The sequence below is a fragment of the Hylobates moloch genome, unplaced genomic scaffold (assembly GCF_009828535.3).
Source record: "Hylobates moloch isolate HMO894 unplaced genomic scaffold, HMol_V3 SCAFFOLD_9, whole genome shotgun sequence".
Classification (NCBI taxonomy): domain Eukaryota; kingdom Metazoa; phylum Chordata; class Mammalia; order Primates; family Hylobatidae; genus Hylobates; species Hylobates moloch.
Genome location: NW_026652284.1, coordinates 52430273 through 52454305, shown reverse-complemented (window position 1 = coordinate 52454305; position 24033 = coordinate 52430273). Strand labels below are relative to the sequence as shown.

Sequence of the window (24033 nt, the reverse complement as noted above, 5' to 3'; positions counted from 1 at the left end):
GGGAGCGGCGGCCCCAGCGGAGCCCCTGTGCGCCCCGGCGAACGAGGTAGGAATGCAATCTCCCGCCCCTTCACACTGGCACCCCGTAGCCTTTCCTCAGGCTCCACGAGTTCTCCCGGTGATGTGATGACCGACATGCCGTCTGGGCTCTGGACACTTAGACTTTACTCCTTCACCCCGGCCCCCAAACATGGGGAAACCACACCCTCTCTGCTCCAGTCACCAGCAGCCACTCCCATTCCTTCAGTATCTATTATTGCATGTGTAGCCTATTGCATGTGTAGTCTACTTCTCGTTTTGATTTTTATTTAAGGTCAGTTGTTGGCTGACAACACAGACGACAGTAACTTAGTTCGAAAGATAACACTTGGAGGCGGCCCCCACTTCAGGCACCAGCCCAGCAGCTCCCCCGAACTCCCCAGGAGCTCGCGGGCGAGCAACGCCACAGCCCAGAGCGCTCTCCGCAGACCACCCCAGGCCCGGGCGAGGAAGCTCTACCCTTCGCGGCGCACTCCTTCCGGACTCCGGGCCTAACTAGGCCATCCGGTAGGCCCCGGAGCGCGGGTGCCCGGAGAAGCCCTGCCCCCCGCCGAAGCCCCGCCCTGCGCCCGAGCGCCCGCCAATGGCAGGGCGCGGTGCGGCGCGCCGAGGTGGGACGGCGGCGCGCTGAGGAGGCGGTGCGCTCAGGCGGCGCTGCGGAGATGCCTGGAGGCAGCCGCGCTCGAGGTTCCAAGGTAGGCTCTGGGGCGGGAGTGGGCGCCGCGCCGTTTCCCGCGTTGCGGGGAAGCGGCGGGCCGGCGCGGGGCCGGCCCTGGGCTGTGGGGTGAGAGAGGGTGGGCTTTGGGGGTGGAGGGCTAGGTGGGGGCGGGTCCCGTCTGCGCGCGTGGAGCAAGCCCGCGCGGGGTGCCGCCCCCAGGTCCGGCTCCGGTCCAGGCGTGCGGGCCGGGCCCTCAGCGGCGGTACGGAAGGCGAGGGGTGGGGCCGCCGAGGGATGCAACGGGCGGGAGCATATGTCCGCCTCGGGGGTACTTGGCGGTACTTTTGTCTCTTTTTGATTCTGGTGTAATGTACTAAATAGCAGGGAATCCTGGCTTGGCTTTGCCCGTCTCCGCGGATAATTCACTGTCAACTCTGTCGCTCTTCCTGCCGCACTCGGAGGGGACTGTGCGGCTGACTGCCCAGTCCGTGGGCACCGCGCTGCCTCGGGTTCCAGAACGGGAGCGGGTGCCTAGGAATCGTTGCTTGAATGGTGTTTAATTGCACCTGTATCCGCGAGTGCATCCTTTTTTGTTCTGCTAATTGTGCTTGTCCTGGCATGTGTCCTTTATCGTTTTAAAGTTACTTCTAACTTGTTTTCAAATACGTTTGTCTCATAGTAAAACAGTTTTTAAAAAGCAAACACAGGACCTCCTTTCTTGACTCTTCCCTTTACTTGAAAACTTCCTGGAAAAAGTAGTCCACATATACTGGTTCAACTTCTTTACCACTACCATGCTTTCTCGCTTCTCAAATACCATTGATTATCAGCCCACACTATCAATTTTGTGACTGGCTTTAGGGAATAAAGAAATTCATTTCAGGCACCTCTGTTGATTACAAGATACAGTCTGATTTCTGAAGTATTAATGTGTGAAAAAAATCAAGGAAATATATAAATTTGCTAAATCCAGTGTAAGTTGTTTACTTGGTCATTGGAGCATTTGACACATTCACCACCTGGTTTTATTTCTTTTGGGACATCCCTGATTGTCTTCCTGTCTTGCAACAGCTCATTTTCTTCTCTTTACTGTGTTCGTGCCATGTTCTAATTTTTGACCTTTTGCTTTTTCTTATTTTCCTTATTTGCTTTGGACAATGTCATACATTGAAGTTAACTGTATAGATGACTTTCAGATCTATATTAGATCTTTCCCTAGAGCTCAAACTTGGTGCATCATATAATCATCATCTCACCCTTAGTCCTCCAGGCCCTAACAGTTTCTCTTGACAGAAATCTTAGTATTTTTGAATTGACGTTCACTTCTGGTCTCTTCATCTTGTCATTTTTCAAGACTTTTTTTTTACTCAATTTTTTTTACTAGTCGTACAGTTGTCTATTGTGTAATACGTTGCTGAAAACTGAAGTAGTTCATAACAAATGTTTATTATATCATAGAGTTGCTGAGAGTCAGGAATCTGAGAACGGCTCAACTAAGTGGTTGTGGTTCAGGCTCTCCCACAAGGCTGCAGTCAAATAAAGGGTCGTTGGAGCTGAAGAATTCAGTTCCAAGCTCACTCACAATGGTTGTTTCTTGACAGCTGCATAGGGCAGCTCACAACAGGGTCCTGGCTTTCCCAAGAGCAAGAGAGAGAGCAACAAGATATCGGTCCCTGTGTCTTTTATAGCCTAAACTCAGAAGTGACATCCCATCTCCTGTCTATTCATTACATGGACCAACCCGGTACAATGTATGAGGAGACTATAGAGGATCCCCAGGAGGTGGGGATCACAGGGCCCACGCTGGAGGCTGGCTTCCACAGTATTTCCCAGGAATTTATTTTTTGTTTCTGTCTCCCTCGGTCAGTCTCAAAGTACTTAATGGTTGGAGTGTTGATGTGTAGTTCCGGCTAGCATGCTCCCATTCCATCTTCAGAGGTGACTTTCCCTTAGGCACTACCTTGATGATATTGTTAGTCCTCTACCTAAATCTCATTTTACTTCTTACTGGCTACATCATAATTTATTGCAGACTTACCCTGTGTTTAGTGCTTTATATGTATTAACTAATTTAATTATTTTAACAGTCCTGTGAGGTAGATACCATTAGTCTCATTTTATGGATGAGGAAACTGAGGCTCAGCAGAGAGGCTAAGTAATTTGCCTAAGGTCACACAGCAGTTAAGGGAAGAAGCTAGGATTTATATCCAGGTAGTCTGCCCCAGACCTTGCTTTCGTTCAGGCTCTCAGCCTGTTATTCACAGCCTTCATAATATCTGTGTCTTTTTCCTTAACTTTACAGCTTTGTTCATTATTTATCTTATAGGTAAACTAAACTACCGCTGTCACTGTACTTTCTTGCCCCTTGGTGGTAATTGCATATGTTCTTGGTTTGGAATAATGCCAGTTCTCCCATTTCTGCTGATTGAAACCTTTTTTTTAATTTATTTTTTTTTTGAGACGCAGTCTCGCTCTGTCGCCCAGGTTGGAGTGCAGTGATGCTATCTCGGTACAGGCGCCCACCACCACACCCGGCTAATTTTTTTTAATTTTTTTTTTTTTTTTGAGACGGAGTCTCGCTCTGTCGCCCAGGCTGGAGTGCAGTGGCGCAATCTCGGCTCACTGCAAGCTCCGCCTCCCGGGTTCACGCCATTCTCCTGCCTCAGCCTCTCCGAGTAGCTGGGACTACAGGCGCCCGCCACCACGCCCGGCTAAATTTTTTGTATTTTTTAGTAGAGATGGGGTTTCACCGTGGTCTCAATCTCCTGACCTCGTGATCCGCCCGCCTCGGCCTCCCAAAGTGCTGGGATTACAAGCGTGAGCCACCGCGCCCGGCCAATTTTTTTTAATTTTTATTAAAGACAGGGTTTCACTGTGTTAGCCAGTATGGTCTCGATCTCCTGACGTCGTGATCCGCCCGCCTCAGCCTCCCAAAGTGCTGAGATTACAGGCGTGAGCCACCGTGCCCGGCCATGAAATCTTAATCATCCATTGAGGCCTACTCCAAATCCCACCTTCTCCCAAATTATCCCAGCTATAAATGAACTTTATTCTGTATGTTCTTGGTTTGGAATAATGCCAGTTCTCCCATTTCTGCTGATTGGAATCTTAGTCATCCATTGAGGCCCACCCCAAATTTCACCTCCCAAATTATCCCAGCTATAAATGAACTTTCTTCTGTATGTTCTTGGTTTGGAATAATGCCAGTTCTCCCATTTCTCCTGATTGGAATCTTAGTCATCCATTGAGGCCCACCCCAAATTTCACCTCCCAAATTATCCCAGCTGTAAATGAACTTTCTTCTGTAGTCTGTGGAATTTTATGTAAATAACTCTTACTATTCCATGTCTTACATTAGATTTATTTGTGTCTATACCTTTATTCCCTTATAGTCTAGACATTTAAGATTAGGGACTATTTCTTCAGCCCATATTCCCCAGAGTACCTGTCATATCCCTTGTATGTACTAGATATCTGATGAATTAATGAAAGGGGAACTAGTTTAGATTTGCAAGTATTCCAGGTGTGAAGAAACAGGAGGAAATACCCTAGTCCAAAGACTTGGATATCAGCCTCAGCGATACACCTGAATGATTTTGCAATTTTGGACAAGCCACACAGATATATCAGGACTCTTAAGATGAAAGGTGATGTGGTTATGGACTAAAGTAGTGGAATTAGGAATAGAATAGAAAGGACTGAGTTGATAGACTGCAAATGGAAGGTGAGATTTAGGCAACTGCATTTGAAAGAGGAAGAGGAGGAAACCCGTGGTGATTCAGAAAGTTGAACCTGTGAGAAGTGGGAAAGTTGTTTGCCTCTTAACTGATGTTAGGATATATAGATATGTATCCTATGTATCACATATATAGATACGTGGTATTTAAGACCCAGGGAGATTAGGGCAGTCAGTTGCTCAAAGGCTGGGGTATCTTAGTTCTTTCCTCACTCCCCTCTCCTCCATGGGTTTCTCCTGCCCTCACTATCCCTTAACATGCTGTGATTCTTCCCTTTATGCCTTGTGTTCTCCCTTTCCTTATGAAGTAGCCAAGGACGACCACATATACTCCTGTTCTTGGGCAGCAGCTTGCCTTTTGAGATTTTCTTTTTTTTTTTTTTTGAGATGGAGTCTTGCTCAGCCACCCAGGCTGGAGTGCAGTGGCCTGATCTCGGCTCACTGCAACCACTGTCTCCTGGGTTCAAGCTCTCTGAATAGGGCAATATACCTAACATTGAGTTGTTGTTTCTTTATAAAATGGGGTTAATACCTATATTGCTGGGTTGATGTGAGTATTAAATGATGAGAATGCATGCAATGATATACTGAGCATGTAAGCACTCAATAAATGGTGGTAATGAAAGCAATTAATAATGAAACACCATGATAATTAAAGAAATCATATGAGGACAAAGATATTGTACATCCTCTACTGCTTTGTCTCTGGATTTCCCTGAAATTGCTGTCTTTCAGCTTGTTGAACAAGAAATAGGAAAAAGGCTCATTTTCAAGTTTCTCAGTGATGGCAGGAAATTCTCATAGTTATCTTGGTAGGAGTACCTCATGGTTCCTTTTTAAGGGCTTGATAGTCTCATTGAATGATTTACTGGTGGCTCTACATCTCAGAATTAGACTACTTAGTATTGACATCTCAGTTGTCTTTTTTTTTTTTTTTTTTGAGACAGTCATACTCTGTCGCCCAGGCTGGGGTGCAGGGGTGCTATCATGGCTCACTGCAGTCTTGAGCTCCTGGGCTCAAGCGATCCTCCCATTTCGGCCTCCCAAGTAGCTGGGACCACAGGCCATGCCACTGCGCCTGGCTAATATTTAAATTTGTTTTGTAGAGATAGAGTCTTGCTGTGTCGCCGAGGCTGGTCTTGAATTCCTGGCCTCAAACCATTCTTTCTCCTTGGCCTCCCAAAGTGCTGGGGTTACAGCGTGAACCACTGTGCCTGGCCTAGAGGTTGTCTTATTCCTCAAACCAAAGGGAAAGAGAGGAAAGAGAGCTTTTATTGAAAACTTTCTATACGTCAAGCACTTTGCATAGAGTACCTCACTTAAGGGAAAACGTGTTTTCTTTTTAGTCAAAATAATACATGTTCATAGATAAGGTAAAATAGTACAAAAAAGTTTATTGTAAAACCCAGCAGTCCCTTGCACATCTCGTTCCATTTATTTTTATTGAGATAATTGTAAATTCACAGACACTTGTAATATAGAGAATAATTGTTTTATAAACTAATTCTGGAGGTTGGGCCTTGGTACATCAAAGTGTTGACAGATTTCATGTCTGGTGAGGGCCTGCTTTCTGGTTCATAGACAGCCATATTCTTACCATGTCTTTATATGGTGGAAGAGGTAAAGGAGCTCTCCAAGGTCTCTTATAAGGGCATCAATCCCATAACTTCTAATCATCTGCCAAAGGTCCCACCTCTTAATACCATCAGGTGATCTGCCCGCCTCGGCCTCCCAAAGTGCTGGGATTACAGGTGTGAGCCACCATGCCCAGTCTGAGGTTTTTTTTTTTTTTTAATACAACATAGAACTCTCATGATTTATCCAAGTTGTTGTGCATATCAGTAGTTTCTTTGTCTTTTTTTTTTTTTTTTTTTTTGAGCTGGAGTCTCGCTGTCTTGCCCAGGCTGGAGTGCAATAGCGCGATCTCGGCTCACTGCAACTTTCCGCCTCCCCAGTTTAAACAATTCTGCCTCAGCCTCCCGAGTAGCTGATACTACAGGCACCTGCTGCCATGCCCAGCTAATCTTTTGTATTTTAGTAGAGATAGGGTTTCACCGTGTTGCCCAGGCTGGTCTTGAACTCCTGAGCTCAGGCAATGCAATCCACTCGCCTCGGCCTCCCAAAGTGCTAGGATTACAGGCATGAGCCACCGTGCCCGGCCAGTAGTTTCTTTGTTTTAATTGCTGAGTAGTGTTCCATATAATGGATATACCAGAGTTTGGATTAACATTTATTATTGAAGGACCTCTAGGCTGTTTTCAGGTTTTGGTTATTACAAATAAAACTGCTATAAACATTTGTGTACAAGTTTTTGTGTGAACATCATTTCTCTGAGATAAATGCCTAAATATGTAATTGCCAGAACCTATGGTAATTTGATGTTTAACTCTATAAGAAACTGACAGACTTTTCCAAAGTGGTTGTATCTGTATAATTTTACAGTCCCATTGGCAATGTTGTTATTCAGTTTTATAGATAACAAAATCTATCCTTTTAAAGTGGAAAATCCAGTGGTTTCTAGTATATTTACAGAGTTGTACAAATGTTCCTAATTGTAGAATATTTTCATGACCCCAAAAAGAAACCAAGAAACCCCATAACTATTAGTAGTCACTCCCCATTCTCTCTTCCCTCATCCATTGGCAACCACTAAGCTACTTTTGGTGTGTATGGATTTGCCTATTCAAGACATTTCATATAAAGTGTGGTCATTTTGTGACTGGCTTCTTTCATTAAACATAATGTTTTCCAGGTTTATACGTGTTGTTGCATGTATCAGTACTTCATTCCTATTTATTTTGAATAAATTTTTCATTGCATGGACATACTGCATTTAAAAAATCCATTTATTAGTTGATAGACATTTGGATTATTTCCACCTTTGGGCTGTTAAGAATAATGTTGCTTTGAACTTTTTTTTTTTTAATTGAGATGAGGTCTCATTATATTGCCCAGGCTGGTCTCAAACTCCCATCTCAGCTTTCCAAGGTATTGGGATTACAGCCGTGAGCCACCGCGCCTGGCCTGCGTTGAACATTTGTATATGCATTTTTATGTAGACCTAAGTTTTTCTTTCTCTTGCAGTGGAATTTTTGGGTCACATAATAACTGTATGTTTACATTTTGGATAACTGTTAAAATTTTCCAAAGTGGTTGCACCTTTTGCAGTCTCACCAGCAAGGAATGAACATTCTAATTTTGCCACATTCTTGCTAACACTTGCCATTACCTGTCTTTTACTTTTAGTCATCCTAATGGTTATGAAGTGTTACCTCACTGTGATTTGGTTTGCAGTTCTCTAATGAGATTGAGCATCTTTTCATGTACTTATTGGGCATTTCAGTATCTTCTTGAAGAAGTGTTTATTCAGCTTATTTGGCTGCGTTTTCATTGGGTTATTTGCTGTTTTATTGTGGAATCATGGGTTCTTTAAAATTCTGTATACTGTTCCCCTATAAGATGTATGATTTGCAGATATTTTCTCCCATTCTTTGGGTTTTCTTTTCATTTTCTTACTGAAGTACAAATGTTTTCAGTAATTTTGATGAGGTCTAATTTGTTTTTTCTTGTGCTTTTTGGTGTCATGTCTAATAAATCATTGCCTAAATCAAGGTCACAAAGATTTATTCCTATGTTTTCTTCCAAGAGTTACAGTTTTAGCTCTTACATTTAGGTCTGTGATTCATTCGGAGTTAATTTTTCTACACACTGTGAGGTAGGGGTACAACTTCATTCTTTTCGATGTGGATACCCAGTTGTCTCAACACTATTTGTTGAAAAAATTGTTCTTTCTCCTTGAATTGTCTTGGCACTTTTTTGTTTTAATTGAAAATCAGTTGACCATAAAAGTAAAGGTTTGTTTCTGGCCTGTGAATTCTATTCCACTGATCTCCATGTCTGCCTTTATTCTTGTACCATACTGTTTTAATTACTGTAACTTGGCAGTGTTGAAATTAGAAGTGTGAGTTTCTGACTTGTTTTCTGTTTTGAGATTTTTTTTAAGTGTTTTGGGTTTGTTGCATTTCCATATGAATAATAGCAGCTTGTCAATTTCTGCAGAAAGCCATCTGGGATTTTGACTGTGTTGAATATATAGACAAATCGGAGAGTATTATCATCGTAACAATATTATTTCCCGCGAGCATGGGTTGTCCTTTCGTTTATTTAGATCTTCTTTAATTTCTATCTATGTTTTACAGTTTTCAGTGGAAAAAGTCCTGCACTTCTTTGGTTAAATTTATTCGTAAGAGTTTTATTCTTTTTGATACTATTTTGAATGCAGTTCTACTGGCACATGCTACTGCACCTGGCTAATATTTTTTGTTAATTTTTTGGTAGAGATGGAGTCTCACTGTGTTGCCCAGGCTAGTCTCAAATTCCTGGGCTCGAGGGATGCTCCTGTTTTGGTCTCCCAAAGCTCTGGGATTATAGGCATGAGCCAACTGCACCCAGCTCAATTGATTTTTTTAAATATTGAGATTGTATCCTGCAACTTTGCTGAACTCATTTATTGGTTCTAATAATTGTTTGGGTTTTCTCAAGTGTGGATTCCTTAGGATTTCCTGTGTACAAGGTCATGCAGCTAGGCATGGTGGCTCACGCCAGTAATTCCAGCACTTTGGGAAGCTGAGGCGGGTGGATCACTTGAGCCTAGGAGTTCAAGACCAGCCTGGGCAACATGGTGAAACTGAGTCTCTACAAAAAACACAAAAATTAGCAGGATGTGGTGGCTCATACCTGTGGTCCCAGCTACTCGGGAGGCTGAGGCAAGAGGATTGCTTGAGCCGAGGAGGTAGAAGCTTCAGTGAGCCATGATTGTGCTACTGCACTCCATCCAGCCTGGGCAACAGAGTGAGACCCTCTTTTTTTTTTTTTTTTTTTTTTAAGGAGGTAGAAGCTTCAGTGAGCCATGATCGTGCTACTGCATTCCAGCCTGAGCAACAGAGTGAGACCATCTTTTTTTTACCCCCCCCAAGACAGAATCTTGCTCTGTCACCCAGGCTGGAGTGCAGTGGCACCATCTCAGCTCACTGCAACCTCCGCCTCAGCCTCCTGAGTAGTTGGGATTAGAGGCGTGTGCCACCATGCCTGGCTAATTTTTGTATTTTTAGTAGGGACAGGCTTTCACCATGTTGGCTGGGCTGGTATCGAACTCCTGACCTCATGATCCGCCCACCTTGGCCTCCCAAAGTTCTGGGGTTACAGGCATGAGCCACCACACCTGGCCAACCATGTCTCTTGAGAAAAAAAAAAAAGAAAGAAAGAAAACAAAATACCATGCTGTCTGTCAGTAGAAATAATTTTACTACTTCCAATTTAGACATCTTTTATTTCTTCTCCTTGCCATGGCTAGAACCTCCAGTCAAATATTGAATGTAAGTGGGAACAGATGACATCCTTTCTTGTTCCTTCTTTTAGGGATAAAGCATCCAGTATTTCACTATTCTGTATGATGTTAGCTGTGGGTTCTTTGTATATACATTTTTATCAGGTTGAGGAAATAACCTTCTATTGCTAGTTTGTTGAGTTTTTACTGTGGAATAGTTGTTGGCCTTTGTCAGTTGCTTTTCCTACATCTAATTGAGACAATACTGTGATTTTTATCCTTTATTTTGTTAATACATGACATTGATTGAATTTTCAATATTACATCAACTTTGTATTCCTGGGAAAAATCTCTATTGGTTATGGTGTATAACTCTGTATATGTTGCTGGATTCAGTTTGCTAGTATTTTGTTGAGGATTTTTGCATCTATATTCATAAACAGTTTTACTCTGTGCTTCCTTGTTACGTTTTGGTTTTATCAGGGTAATACTGGTTTCATGGTGTGAATTAGGAAGTATTCCCTCTTCTGTATTTTGGAAGAGTTTGTGAAGGATAGATACTGTTTCTTAAAATGGTATAAATCACCATTGTACTCTGAGCCTCAGCTTTTCTTTGTAGGAAGTTTTAAAGTTATGACTCAATCTCTTTATTTGTTATAGCTCTCTGATCAGTTTTTTATTTCTGAGTCGGTTTTGCTAGTTTGTCTTTCTCGGAATTTGTTCATTTTATTTTAGTTATTTAATTTGTTGGTATGTAGTTCACATTATTTCCTTATAATGTTCTCTGTAATCTTTTGGGTTTCTGCAAAATTGGTAGTGCTTCCTCACTTTCTTCTATTCCTGAGTTTTGTAGTTTAAATCTTCTCTTCCCCACCCCCAAACCTCCTTGGTCAGCCTAGCTTGTCAATTTTGTTGATCTTTTCGAGGAACTAACTTTTTATATTCTTTGTTGTTTTTCTATTCTCTATGTTGTTGCGGGAAGTCAGGGACCTTGAACTGAGGGACTGGCTGAAGCCACAGCAGAAAAACATAAAATATGAAGATTTCATGGACATTTTATTAGTTCTCCAAAATTTATACTTTTGTAATTTCTTATGTCTTTAATCTCTTAATCCCATCATCTTCTTTGTACGCTGAGGAGGATATATGTCACCTCAGGACCCTGTGATGATTGCCTTAACTACACAAATTGTTTGTATGTTTGTAGAGGACGTGTGTTTGAACAATACGAAAACTGGGCATCGTGAAAAAAGAATGAGATAACAGCGGTGTTCAGGAAACAAGGGAGGTAACCTTGAACTGGCCACCGGTGAGCCGGACGGAACAGAGCCATATCTTTTCTCCTTTTGCACACAAATAGGAGAGATATCGCTGAATTCTTTTTCTCAGCAAGGAATATCCCTGAGAAAGAGAATGCGCTCTGAGGGTAGGCCTATAAACGACCCCCTTGGAGGCGTGCCGCCTTTTACGGTTGAAGCCGAAGGGATGAAATAAGCCCCGGCCTCCTGTAGTGCTCCCAGGCTTATTAGGATGAGGAAATTCCCACCTAATAAATTTTGGCCAGTCAGGTTGTCTGCTCTCAAACCCTATTTCCTGATAAAATGTTATCAATGACTATGCGTGCCCAAAAATTTCGTTGGCAATTTTAATTTCAATTTTAACACCGCCCTGTGAACTCATCCTGCCTCCACTTGCTTTGTGATATTCTATTACCTTGTGAAGTGTGTAATTTCGGTATCGTGATGACAATGGTAGTTTTGTTGAAAAGAAAAGGGGGAAATGTGGGGAAAAGAAAGAGAGATCAGCCTGTTACTGTGTCTATATAGAAGGAAGTAGACATAAGAGACTCCATTTAGTTCTGTATTTGAGATGCTGTTAATCTGTGACCCTACCCCCAACCTTGTCCTTGCAAGAGACATGTGCTGTGGTGACTTAAGGTTAAAAGGACTTTGGGCGGTGCAGAATGTGCTTTGTTAAACAAGTGCCTAAAGGCTGCTTATGGTTAAAGGTCATCACCATTCTCTTAAATCTAGAGAAAAAGAAAAACATTTGTCTCCTGCCCGTCCCTGGGGCGATGGAACATCTCCAGGTAAAACCCTTTGTGTGCTTTGTTTACTGAGTAAGGAGAAAACCGCCTTTAGGAATAAGGTGGGGCTTGCTGGAGCAATACTGCTAAAAGGTTTATGGAGATGTTCGCATATACATCTCAAAGCACAGCACTGGTGATGGTAAAGATAATTATGAATAAATACTAAGGGAACTCAGAGGCCGGTGCCGGTGTGGGTCCTCTGTAAGCACAGCACCGGTCCCCTGGGCCCCGCTTTTCTTTCTCTACACTTTGTCTCTGTGTCTTATTCCTTTTCTCAAGTCTTTCGTCCCACCTAACGAGAAGCACCCACAAGTGTGGAGGGGCAGGCCACGCCTTCACTATGTCATTTATTTCTGCCAGATGGAAGTTTTATTGACTAAAGATTTTTCTTCTTTTTAAATGTAGTCATTTACAGCTACAGAGTTCTCAGTTAAGTACTGCTTTAGCTGCATCTATAGGTTTTAGTGTATATTGTTTTCATTCCTTTTAAAATTATCTTATAATTTTCTCATGATTTCTTTTTTTGATCTATTGGCTGTTTAGGAGTGTGTTTAATTTTTGCATACTTGTGAATTTTCATTTTATTTTTATTGTACGGTTTAAATTTCATTCTATTATTGTCTAAGAACAGTATTACTATGATTTCACTCCTTTTAAATGTATCGAAGCTTGAGTTATGGCCTAACGTGGTCTGTCGGAGAATGTTTCATGTTTACATTAGAATAATGTGTATTCTGCTGATCCTCGGGGTAGAGGGGTGTCTTCATGAAGCTGTTACGCTTATTGAGGATCCTTTGTATATGATGAGTTTTGTATATGATGTATATATTTTTTTGCTACTTTCATAGTTTTTTCTCTTTTTCACCAGTTGACATGGTATGTTTAGGGTGGATCTCTTTAGATTTTATGCTATTTGGAGTTTTTAAGCTTCTTGGTTGTATAACGTTTCATCAAATTGAGGAAGCATTTTGGGCTTTGTTTCTTCAAATATTCTTTCTACCTCTTGTCTCTCCTTCCTTCTGAGACTCTTACTATGCATATATTTGTGTGTCTGATGGTGTCCCACAGGTCTATGAGGCTCTGTTCATTTTTCTTTACACTCTTTTTTTCCTGTTTCTCAGCTTGGATAATCTCATTTGTCTCATTTAAAGTTTGTGAATTCCTTCTTTTGCCAGGCCAAATCTGCTGTTGAGCTCCTCTGGTGAATTCTTCATTTCAGTTACTATAGTTTTCAACTCCTGAATTTCTGTTTGGTTCTGTCTTTTTATAATTTCTGTGTCTTTATTGATATTCTCTATTTGGTGGGGCATTTTTATAATTTTCTTCACTTTTTGGATATAGTTTCCTTTATTTCTTTGAATATGTTTATAGTAAGTGATTTAAAGTCATTGTCTAGTGAGTCCAACTTCTGGCTCCTCTCAGGGACATTTTCTCTTGACTACATTTTTTCCTTATCATGCTTTCCTGTTTCTTCACGTGTGTTATTATTATTATTATTATTTTTTTTTTTTTGAGACAGAGTCTCGCCACGATGCCCAGGCTGGAGTGCAATGACATGATCTCAGCTCACTGCAACCTCCGCCTCCCGGGTTCAAGTGATTCTCTTGCCTCAGCCTCCTGCCTCAGCCTCCTGAGTAGCTGGGATTACAGGCATGTACCACCATGCTGGGCTAATTTTTGTATTTTTTTTTTTTTTTGAGACGGAGTCTCTCTCTGTTGCTCAGGCTGGAGTGCAATGGCACAATCTCGGTTCACTGCAACTCCTGCCTCCTGGGTTCAAGCGATTCTCAGCCTCTTGAGTAGCTGGGATTACAGGTGCGTGCCACCACACCTGGCTAGTTTTTGTATTTTTAGTAGAGATGAGCTTTCAACATGTTGGCCAGGCTGGTCTTGAACTCCTGACCTCGGGTGATACACCTGCCTTGGCCTCCCAAAGTGCTGGGATTATAGGCATGAGCCACATCGCCTGGCCTGTAATTTTTGCTTGAAAACTGGACGTTTTAAATAGTATGATTTAAATTAATTCATATTAATTTCTGGATGTTAAATTCTCCTATCCCCTCCCCAGGGTTTCTGTTTGTTGTTGGTGCTATAATTTTGTTTAATGATTTTCCTGGATGAATTTTGTAAAGTTTGTATTGCCTGTTGTGTGTAGCTAATGAAGACATTATGTGGTTAGTTTAGTTGTCTGTGGACTATTGGATAGAGATTACCTTAAATGCTTTGAGCCAGTAAGTCTGTCATCTTTTACGGAGGGACTCTGTTGAGATGTATGCTTTGGCAGTTTGTAATGCCAGTTTAACCTTCATTTCCTCCTTGTGCAGAGCCTCGAGATGATCCAGAGTTCAGAGGTTAGGGCCTTTTCAGTTTTTTCCTGGGCATGTGCATAGTGATGCAGGGTTTTTTGCTCCTTAGTTCAGCTAAAATCTGGGTTCTTGTCTCATGATCAGGAAAAATTAGGCACACGGACACATTGAAAGGTGAGGAGAGCAGTATTCATGAAAAGAAAGCTATCAGTGGAAGAAAGGGGGTCCTGCCAACAGGCTCCCACCTCACAGATTGAATACCAGGCCACCCCACATGAGCTGAAGAGGCCAGCCTCCTCCCTGCCCCCACCCATTGCCCTAAGGCGTGAATTCCTGTTGGCTCCACCCCCATTCTCCCAGTTCACAGGCCGGGCTTTAGTCTGAGCCACTCCACGTTGATTTATTTCCCTTACTGTGCCTGTGTTAAGGGATGGAATTTTTCACCATGGGCATGTTTAGGCAAGCCCCCATGCCCAATGACATGGGTGGCATTTGGCTTACTCCTGTGTCTGTCATAATTAACATTGTTATGTTTTCCTAGCAAATTGATCCTCTTATCATTATGCGTTCTCTCTCTTTGTAGTAATTACCTTTGCTCTGAAGTCTCCTTTATTAGATGTTAATACTCTTATTCCTGCTTTTTTGATCAATGTTTGCCTGGTATAATTTTTTCCATTCTTTTACATTCAGCCTCCCTATAATGTTGAATTTAAAGTTAGCTTCTTCCAAACAGCGTATGATTGGTTTATGATCTTGGCTCACTGCAACCTCTGCCTCCCAGGCTCAAACCATCCTCCCACTTCAGCCTCCCAAGTAGCTGGGACCACAGGTGTGCGCCACTATACCCAGATAATGTTTGTGTACTTTTGGTAGAGACGAGGTTTCACCGTGTTGCTGAGGCTGGTCTCGAACTTGTGAGCTGAAGTGATTCGCCCACCTCAGCCTCCGAAAGTGCTGGGATTACAGGCATGAGCTACTGCGCCTGGCCTATTTAAGATAATTACTGATATTGTTAGTGCTCAAGTCTGCCATCTTATTTTTACCCCTTCTGAGCTCTTTCCTGTTTCTCTTTTTTTGCCTTCTTGGGGTTACTTAAACAAGTTTAGGGTTCCATCTTTTTTTTTTTTTGGACACAGAGTCTCGCACTGTCGCCCAGGCTGGAGTGCAGTGGCGCGACCTCGTCTCAATGCAAGCTCTGCCTCCTGGGTTCATTCCATTCTCCAGCCTCAGCCTCACAAGTAGCTGAGAGTACAGGTGCCCACCACCACACCCGGCTAATTTTTTGTATTTTTGGTAGAGATGGGGTTTCACCATGTTAGCCAGGATGGTCTCAATCTCCTGACCTCGTGATCTGCCCGCCTCGGCCTCCCAAAGTGCTGGGATTACAGGTGTGAGCCACCGTGCCCGGCCCCCCCGTTTTTTTTTTTTGAGGTGCAGTCTCTCTCTCCCAGGCCGGAGTACAGTGGCACCATCTTAGCTCACTGCAACCTCTGCCTCCCGGGTTCAAGCAATTCTCCTGTCTCAGCCTCCCAAGTAGCTGGATTACAGGCGCCTGCCACCATGCCTGGCTAATTTTTGTATTTTTAGTAGAGATGGGGTTTCACCATGTGGGTCAGGCTGGTCTAAAACTCCTGAGCTCAAGTGATCCGCCCGCCTTGGCCTCCCGAAGTGCTGAGATTATAGGCGTGAGCCACCATGCCCGTTTTAGTTTTCTTAATGGCTTCTTTAGGTATTATAATATACATATGTAACTTACCACAGTCTACATATGCAACATTTTACTACTTCAAATGAGTTGCAGAAACTTGACTTTTCACTTAGGTACCCATAAAAAGGAAAAACAAACTGTTTTCCCCTCTTCTCTCATACTTAACACAGTACACTTCTATGCCCAGATGTGTGGGGTGTTTTATCCTGACACCAGGCATCCAGCAGACACCAAGTGGGTATCCTATAATTTAATCCAATTTTGATGGTCTCTACCTGGAGATGGTATGGGATCACACAGGTTGAGGGCTCAGTCCCACGAGACTGGCCCCACTTCAGAGGCCAATCGCAAGTAGTAGGTTGTCACTCATACTTCTAATCAATTGAATATAAATAGGGATTCCCAAACCTTCCTCCTTAGGTTCAATTAATTTGCTATGTTGGCTCACATAAGTAAGGGAAATACTTACCTTTACTGATTTATTATAAAGGTATTCAATAGAAGCAGATGAACAACCAGATGAAGAGATGAATAGAGCAAGACATGGACATTATAAAGGAATTCAATAGAAGCACATGAACAGCCAGATGAAGAGATGGATAGAGTAAGACATGAACAGGTTGAGGGCAGGTGGCGTGCTTGAAGCTTCCATGCCCTCTCTGGGCGAACCACCCTCCCAGTACCTCTGTATGTTTAGCCAACTGAGAAGCTCATTGAATCTTGTTAAAGAGTTTTTTTTTTTTTAATTGTTCATTTGTTTTTTTTGAAATACAGTCTTGCTCTGTCACCCAGGCTGGAGTGCAGTGGCTTGAACTTGACTTACTGCAGCTTCGACCTCCCAGGCTCAGGTTATCCTCCTACCTCAGCCTCCTGAGCAGCTGGGACCACAGGTTCATGCCACCACATCTGGCTGATTTTTGTATTTTTTTGTAGAAATGAGGTCTTGCTATGTTGCACAGGCTGGTCTCAAATTCAGGCTCAAGAGATCCTCCACCCTCGACCTCCCTAAGTGTTGGGATTAAAGGAGTAAGCCATGGTTCTGGCTGTTAAAGTGTTTTTATAAAGCTTGATCTCCAGCTTCCCCCTTTCCCAGAGGTCACTGAGTGGTGCTGATAATACCAACCCACTAATCCTCTGATCACTTGGCCCTCTTGCTAAGTGACCCCATTCTGAAGTTATCTAGGGGCCCCACCCTAAGTAACCTCCGTAGGGTAAGCTTAGGAGTTATCAAAGGGATTCTTTATAAATAACAAAAGATATTCCTATCACTTAGGAAATTCCAAGAGTTGTAGGAGTTCTGTGACAGGAACCTGGGATAATGACCAGATATATTTCATGTTATAGCACGGTATCTTTACCTTCCCTATTTAAAATACCATATCGAGTGTCAAATGATTTTACAATTTTTTCTTCAATCACTGATTATGATTTATTTTTAAAGTTCATGAGGAACATTTTAGTTGCACAAGAGTAAATAATTGCTACATATTTTCCTTTGCATTGTTCTCCATCTCCCTGTACTTAAATTTTTAAATTCTATGCTCATTACTTGTCAGACAAGATGTCTTCTTTCCTTCTCGTTGAGATACATTCTCCAGTATCTTCCTAATAAAGGAATCACGAGAAGTAAAATTGTAAAGTTCCTGCATGTTTTAAAAATATCTTTATTTTTTCCCCTTCATTGATAGTTTGGCCGGGAATAGAAGTCTAGATTGGAATTCAGTTTTCCTCAGAATTTTTTTTTTTTTTTAGATGGAGTCTCGCTCTATCACCCATGCTGGAGTCCAGTTGCGCGATTTTGGCTCACTGCAACCTCTGACTCCCAGGTTCAAGCAGTTTTCTGCCTCAGCCTCCTGAGTAGCTGTGATTACAGGCGCCGCGACCACACCCGGCTAATTTTTGTATTTTTAGTAGAGACGGGTTTTCACCATCTTGGCCAGGCTGGCCTTGAACTCCTGACTCTGTGATCCACCCACCTCAGCCTCCCAAAGTGCTGGGATTACAGGCGTGAGCCACCGCGCCCGGCCTAGAACAATTTTAAACAATTGTTCTCATTACTAATCATAAAAATAATACACAGCTATTGTGGAGCTGCTAGAAAATAAAGACTACAATAGAAAATATCCCCCATAGGCCCGGCGCGGTGGCTCACACCTGTAATCCCAGCACTTTGGGAGGCTGAGGCGGGCGGATCACGAGGTCAGGAGATAGAGACCATCCTGGCTAACATGGTGAAACCCCATCTCTACTAAAAATACAAAAAATTAGCCGGTTGTGGTGGCGGGCGCCTGTAGTCCCAGCTACTCGGGAGGCTGAGGCAGGAGAATGGTATGAACTTGGGAGGCAGAGCTTGTAGTGAGCCCAGATTGCGCCACTGCACTATAGCCTGGGTGACAGAGCGAGACTCAGTCTCAAAAAAAAAAAAAAAAAAAGAAGAAGAAGAAAGTAAATATCCCCCATAAACCTATAAAACCTATAATCAGCATAACATAAGCATTTTGATAATGTAAGCATTTGGATCTGTTTCCTGCCCATTTTTATACGAATGCTTATATATATTTAAAAATTTGTGCATTATTATTTTTAAAATTTAATGTCATTAGTTTTACATGGATGTGTTGTTTGAAAAATAGGTAAGAATAATATTTTCCATTCTGATAAAATCAAAAGCAGAGTATGCATTCTTATGTGTAAATAAGATTTCCATTGGCTTTGCATATATTTTTGTTTTAGTTTCCATTCTTACAATGAGTGGAACCTCTGTATAAAGAAAATATTTTATTATTTTAAATAAACAAAAGGAGCAGAATACAACACTGTCTATTTTAATAACTGGAAGATAATGTCTAATCAGAAGACTCAAATAGGGTAGGAAAACATTAAAATAGTTATGTCACGTTGGTAGCTGGGTGCCCCATACATAATTTTGTATTTAGTAAATATTATTGGAATGTGGACGAATAGACCATGATGACTTTTTTCTATTTATTTATTTTTTTAAATTTTCTGTGTGTGTGTTTTTTGTTTTTGTTGTTGTTTTCTGTTTGTTTGAGACTGGAACTTATTTCTGTTGCACCGGCTGGAGTGCAGTGGTACGATTGCAGCTCACTGCAGCCTGGGTCTCTTGTGCTCAAGCAATCCTCTTGCCTCAGCCCCCTGAGTAGCTGGGACTACAGGAACATGCCACCATGCCTGGCTAATTTTTGTATTTCTTTTTTGAACAGATGGAGTTTTGCCATGTTCCCCAGGCTGGTCTCAAACTCCGGGGCTCAAGTGATCTGCCTGCCTTGGCCTCCCAAAGTGCTGGGGTTACAGGCATGAGCCACCATGCCTTGCCTGTTATAATGTTAAGAGAATAAATAAAGAAGGTGTAATTTCTGGCTGGGCGCGGTGGCTCACGCTTGTAATCCCAGCACTTTGGGAGGCTGAGGCGGGCGGATCACGAGGTCAGGAGATCGAGACCACAGTGAAACCCTGTCTCTACTAAAAATACAAAAAATTAGCCGGGTGTGGTGGCAGGCGCCTGTAGTCCCAGCTACTCGGAGAGGCTGAGGCAGGAGAATGGCGTGAACCCGGGAAGCGGAGCTTGCAGTGAGCCGAGATCGCGCCACTGCCCTCCAGCCTGGGTGACAGAGCGAGACTCCATCTCAAAAAAAAAAAAAAAAAAAAAAAAGGTGTAATTTCTGTAAATATTTATACGCACATGAATAATTTATTTGAAAGTTACCTGTCCAGTTTGTATAGCTCTAGATTATATTCTGTACTTGTTAAGTGCTCTGACCAAAGAAAAGCAGAATACAATATTGTCTGTCCAAGTGCTAGTTTATTTATAGAAAAAAGCAAAACCTACTTTGTGCCTGAGTTTTTATGTACTTTTACCAAGATCTTGAAAATATTTCTCTTTGTACATTACTCTGTAAGATCTTCCTTATTTCAAACCAGTGTATTGAATTTCATGTTCAGTTCTTTGTCATTTACACATTAATAAAATGTAGGTAACAAATATACTTGTACGTCTATAATGTGGACAAATACAGTAACCAAGGGGAAACAAAATAAAAAACTAAAGAAAAAACCAAAGGGAAAACAATTTTGATGGAAAGGCTAGTAAAGAATTCGCAATGGTTGGAAAAATAAATAAGATATTCAAGTGGATAACTATGTATAAGGCTGCTGGAGAAGGGAGTGAGCAAGCTAGATGGCGTCAAGGTGAGGGAGAGATTTTTATGGTGTTTAGTGTTAGAGACTTGAACATGACTGAATGGTGGACTTAGTGATGGAACTGGTTAAAGTGGAGGGGATTGGAATCCTGATTGCTATGTCTCATGGTCAGCACCCTGTTCTTCTGTTCAGGATTTCCTTTTTACAGCTTCAAACTACTGGAATGTAAGGCATTATGAGTTTCTTCCTCAGCCTTTTTTTTGAGACAGAGTTTCACTCTTGTTTCCCAGGCTGGAGTGCAATGGCACGATCTTGGCTCACTGCAGCCGCTGCCTCCCAGGTTCAAGCGATTCTCCTGCCTCAGCCTCCCGAGTAGCTGGGATTACAGGCATGCGCCACCATGCCTGGCTAATTTTGTATTTTTAGTAGAGACAGGGTTTCTCCATGTTGGTCAGGCTGGTCTCGAACTCCCGATCTCAGGTGATCTGCCCGACTTGGCCTCCCAGAGTGCTGGGATTACAGGTGTGAGCCATCGTGCCTGGGCAGCCTTTTTTTTTTTTTTTTAAACTTACCAAAGTTTGTGATATTTTTACTGTTTTACCCAACATTATATACTCCAATAAAAAATTTCAAGCGTGCACAGAGAAGCTTGTGGTTTTGAATTAGATCCTGAGGATCTAAATTTTGTGTTTAATTTACCTGTTACAGATTGAATTCTTTATTTTTATTTTATTTATTTATTTATTATTTATTTATTTATTTTTTTTTGAGAGGGAGTCTCGCTCTGTCGCTCAGGCTGGAGTGCAGTGGCGTGATCTCCGCTCACTGCAAGCTCCGCTTTCCGGGTTCCCGCCATTCTCCTGCTTCGGCCTACCAGGTAGCTGGAACTACAGGCGCCCGCCACCAAGCCCAGCAAATTTTTTTTTTTTTTTTTGTATTTTTAGTAGAGACGGGGTTTCACCGTGTTAGCCAGGATGGTCTCGATCTCCTGACCTTGTGATCTGCCCGCCTCAGCCTCCCAAAGTGCTGGGATTACAGGTGTGAGCCACTGCGCCCGGCCTACAGATTGAATTCTAATCCAACATGCTTAACAGTGGTCTCAAACATTTGTGGAATAAGAATCAGCAGAGATGGTTGTCAAAATGCAGATTCCTGAGCCTTGCCTCTCTCAAAATTCTAACTTGTGATTTGGGTACCAAGGTATCTGTAATAGCATCCCTGATTCTGATGTGCATGTTCCCTGGATTGCATTTTTCAAAAATTTTGAGATATATAATATATATGCTGTGAAATTTACTGTTTTAACCATTTTTAGGTGTGTAGTCCTATGGTATTAAATACATTCATATTTGCTGTAGATTGAATGTTTCTCTCTCTCCAGTATTCAGATGTTAAAACCTCCTTCCCTATGTGGTGATATTTAGAGTTGGGGCCTTTGGGAAAAGATTAGGTCATGAGGGTACCCTTGTGAATGAGATTAGTGCCCTTAAAAAAAAAAAAAAAAACTACCTAGAGATTCTCTTCTTCCTTCTGTCCCATGGAGATGTAGTGAGAAGATCCAGGAAACCATCAGTGAACCAGGAAGCAGACTCTCACTGGACACTGAATCTGATGCCTTAATCTTAAACTTCACAGCCTCTAGAACTATGAGAAATTTCCTTTGTTTCTGTGCCACTCTGTTTATGGTATTTTGTTACAGCTCCCAAAACAAAGATAGCATCGTTTTTCAACCATCACCACCATCCATCTTCAGAACCTTTTCATCATCAAAATGGAAATTCAGTACTCATTAAACTATGACTCCTCATTCTTCCCTCCCCATCCCCTAGCAGCCATTCTACTTTCTGTCTTTGTGAATTTGTTTCATAATATGGGTCAATTCTGATTGACCTCATATAATGTTTGCCCTTTTGTATCTGGCTTATTTTACTGAGCATAATGTTTTCGAGATTCAACCATGTTGTAACATGTATCAGAAATTCATTCCTTTTTAAGGCTGAATTAATATTATATGTTCCACATTTTGTTTAGTTATTCATTGATGGACATTTGTGTTCTTTCCACCTTTTGGCTATTGTGAATATTACTGCTATGAACATTGGTATACAAGTATCTGAGTGTTCTTTTTTTTTTTTTTTTTTTTATAAGGAGTCTCGCTCTGTCACCCAGGTTGGAGTGCAGTGGCGCGATCTCGGCTCACCGCAAGCTCTGCCTCCTGGGTTCAAGCAGTTCTCCTGCCTCAGCCTCCCGAGTAACTGGGACTACAGGCGCCCGCCACCATGCCCAGCTAATTTTTTGTATTTTTAGTAGAGACAGGTTTTCACCATGTTAGCCAGGATGGTCTCTATATCCTGACCTCGTGATCTGCCCACCTTGGCCTCCCAAAGTGCTGGGATTACAGGCGTGAGCCACTGCGCCTGGCCCTGTTTGAGTTTTGGGTATATACCAAGCAGTGGCATTGCTAGATCATGGTTGTTTTATTTTATTTTATTTTATTTTAACTTATGTTATGTTACGTTACGTTACGTTACGTTACATTATGTTTTATGTTACGTTAGACAGTCTTGCTGTGTTGCTCAGGCTTCAGAGCTGTGGCATGATTATAGCTTACTGCAGCCTCAAACTCCTGTGCTCAAGCGGTTGTCTCGCGTCAGGCTCCTGAGTAGCTGGGACCACAGATGAAAATTCCCACCCCTGCTAATTTATTTTTTGTAGGGACTTGCTGTGTTTCCCAGGCTGGTCTTGAACTCCTGGGCTCAAGTAGTCCTCCTGCCTTGGTCTCCTAAAGTGCTGGGATTACAGGTCTGACCCATTGTGCCCTACCCTGTGTTTAACTTTTTTTTTTTTTTGAGACAGAGTCTTGCCTTGTCACCCAGGCTGGAGTGCAAGTGGCTCAAATTTGGCTCACTGCAACCTCCGCCTCCTGGGTTCAAGCAATTCTCCTGCCTCAGCCTCCCGAGTAGCTGGGACTACAGGCACACGCCACCATTCCTGGCTAATTTTTTGCATTTTTGGTAGAGATGGGTTTTCACCATGTTGGTCAGGCTGGTCTTAACTCCTGACCTCGTGATTCGCCCGCCTTGGCCTCCCAAAGTGCTGGGATTACAGGCATGAGCCACCATGCCCAGCTGTGTTTAACTTTTGAGGCTCTACCAAATAATTTTTAACAACTGCAACATTTTACTTTTCCACCAGCAATGCACAAAAATCATAATTGCTACACGTCCTTGGCAGTGCTTGTCATTTTTTTTTTTTTTTTTTTAATAATAGCCATTCTGATGGGTGTGAAGTGGCATATCATTGTAGTTTTTTGCTTTTTGTTTTTGGAGATAGGATCTCACAGGCTGGAATGCAGTGGCACAATCAGTGATGCAGCCTTGACCTTCCAGGCTCAAGTGATCCTCCCACCCCAGCCTCTTAAGTAGCTGGGACTATAGGCACATGCCACCACACCCAGCTATTTTTTTTTTTTTTTCAAAGACAGGATCTTGCTCTGTCACCCAGGTTGGAATGCAGTGGTGCAATAATGGCTCACTGCAGCCTTGACCTCCTGGGCTCAAGCAATCCTCCTACCACAGCCTCCCAAGTAGCTGGAACTACTGGCGCGTGCCACCATGCCTGGCTAATTCTAAAAAAACAAACAAAAAAAATTTGTAGACATGGGGTCTCATGATGTTGCCTAGGCTGCTGACTAATTTTTCGTAAGGACAGTAATCACATTTGTGGGGGCTCTGGTTTCATGTTCTAGTCACCTCCAAAGGCCTCATCTCTCTCTCTCTCTCTCTCTCTCTCTCTCTCTCTTTTTTTTTGAGATAGAGTCTTGCTCTGTCGCCAGGCTGGAGTGCAGTGGCAGGCTCTCGGCTCGTTGCATCCTCTGCCTCCCGGGTTCAAGCGATTGTCCTGCCTCCGCTTCCTGAGTATCTAGGACTACAGGTGCATGCCACCACGCCCAGCTAATTTTTGTTTTTCCCTAATAATAATTTTACGAGATTTAGCTTTTATACCTTCCC

At 42.5% G+C, this 24033-nt stretch overlaps 1 protein-coding gene across 6 annotated transcripts in view; it reads left to right on the top strand.

The window, feature by feature from the left end:
• The first annotated feature begins 683 nt into the window (after window positions 1–683).
• The window catches only part of SPIDR (scaffold protein involved in DNA repair), a 527842-nt gene continuing 504492 nt past the window's right edge, over window positions 684–24033 (top strand). For 5 of the 6 annotated variants that reach the window (XM_032759828.2, XM_032759824.2, XM_058443690.1 and 2 more), the window contains exon 1: window positions 684–734. In XM_032759828.2, the coding sequence (XP_032615719.1) occupies window positions 702–734 (33 nt within the window). In that variant the 5' untranslated portion in view covers window positions 684–701. The remainder of the gene's footprint in view (window positions 735–24033) is intronic. The other variant, XM_058443691.1, reaches the window with a different exon arrangement.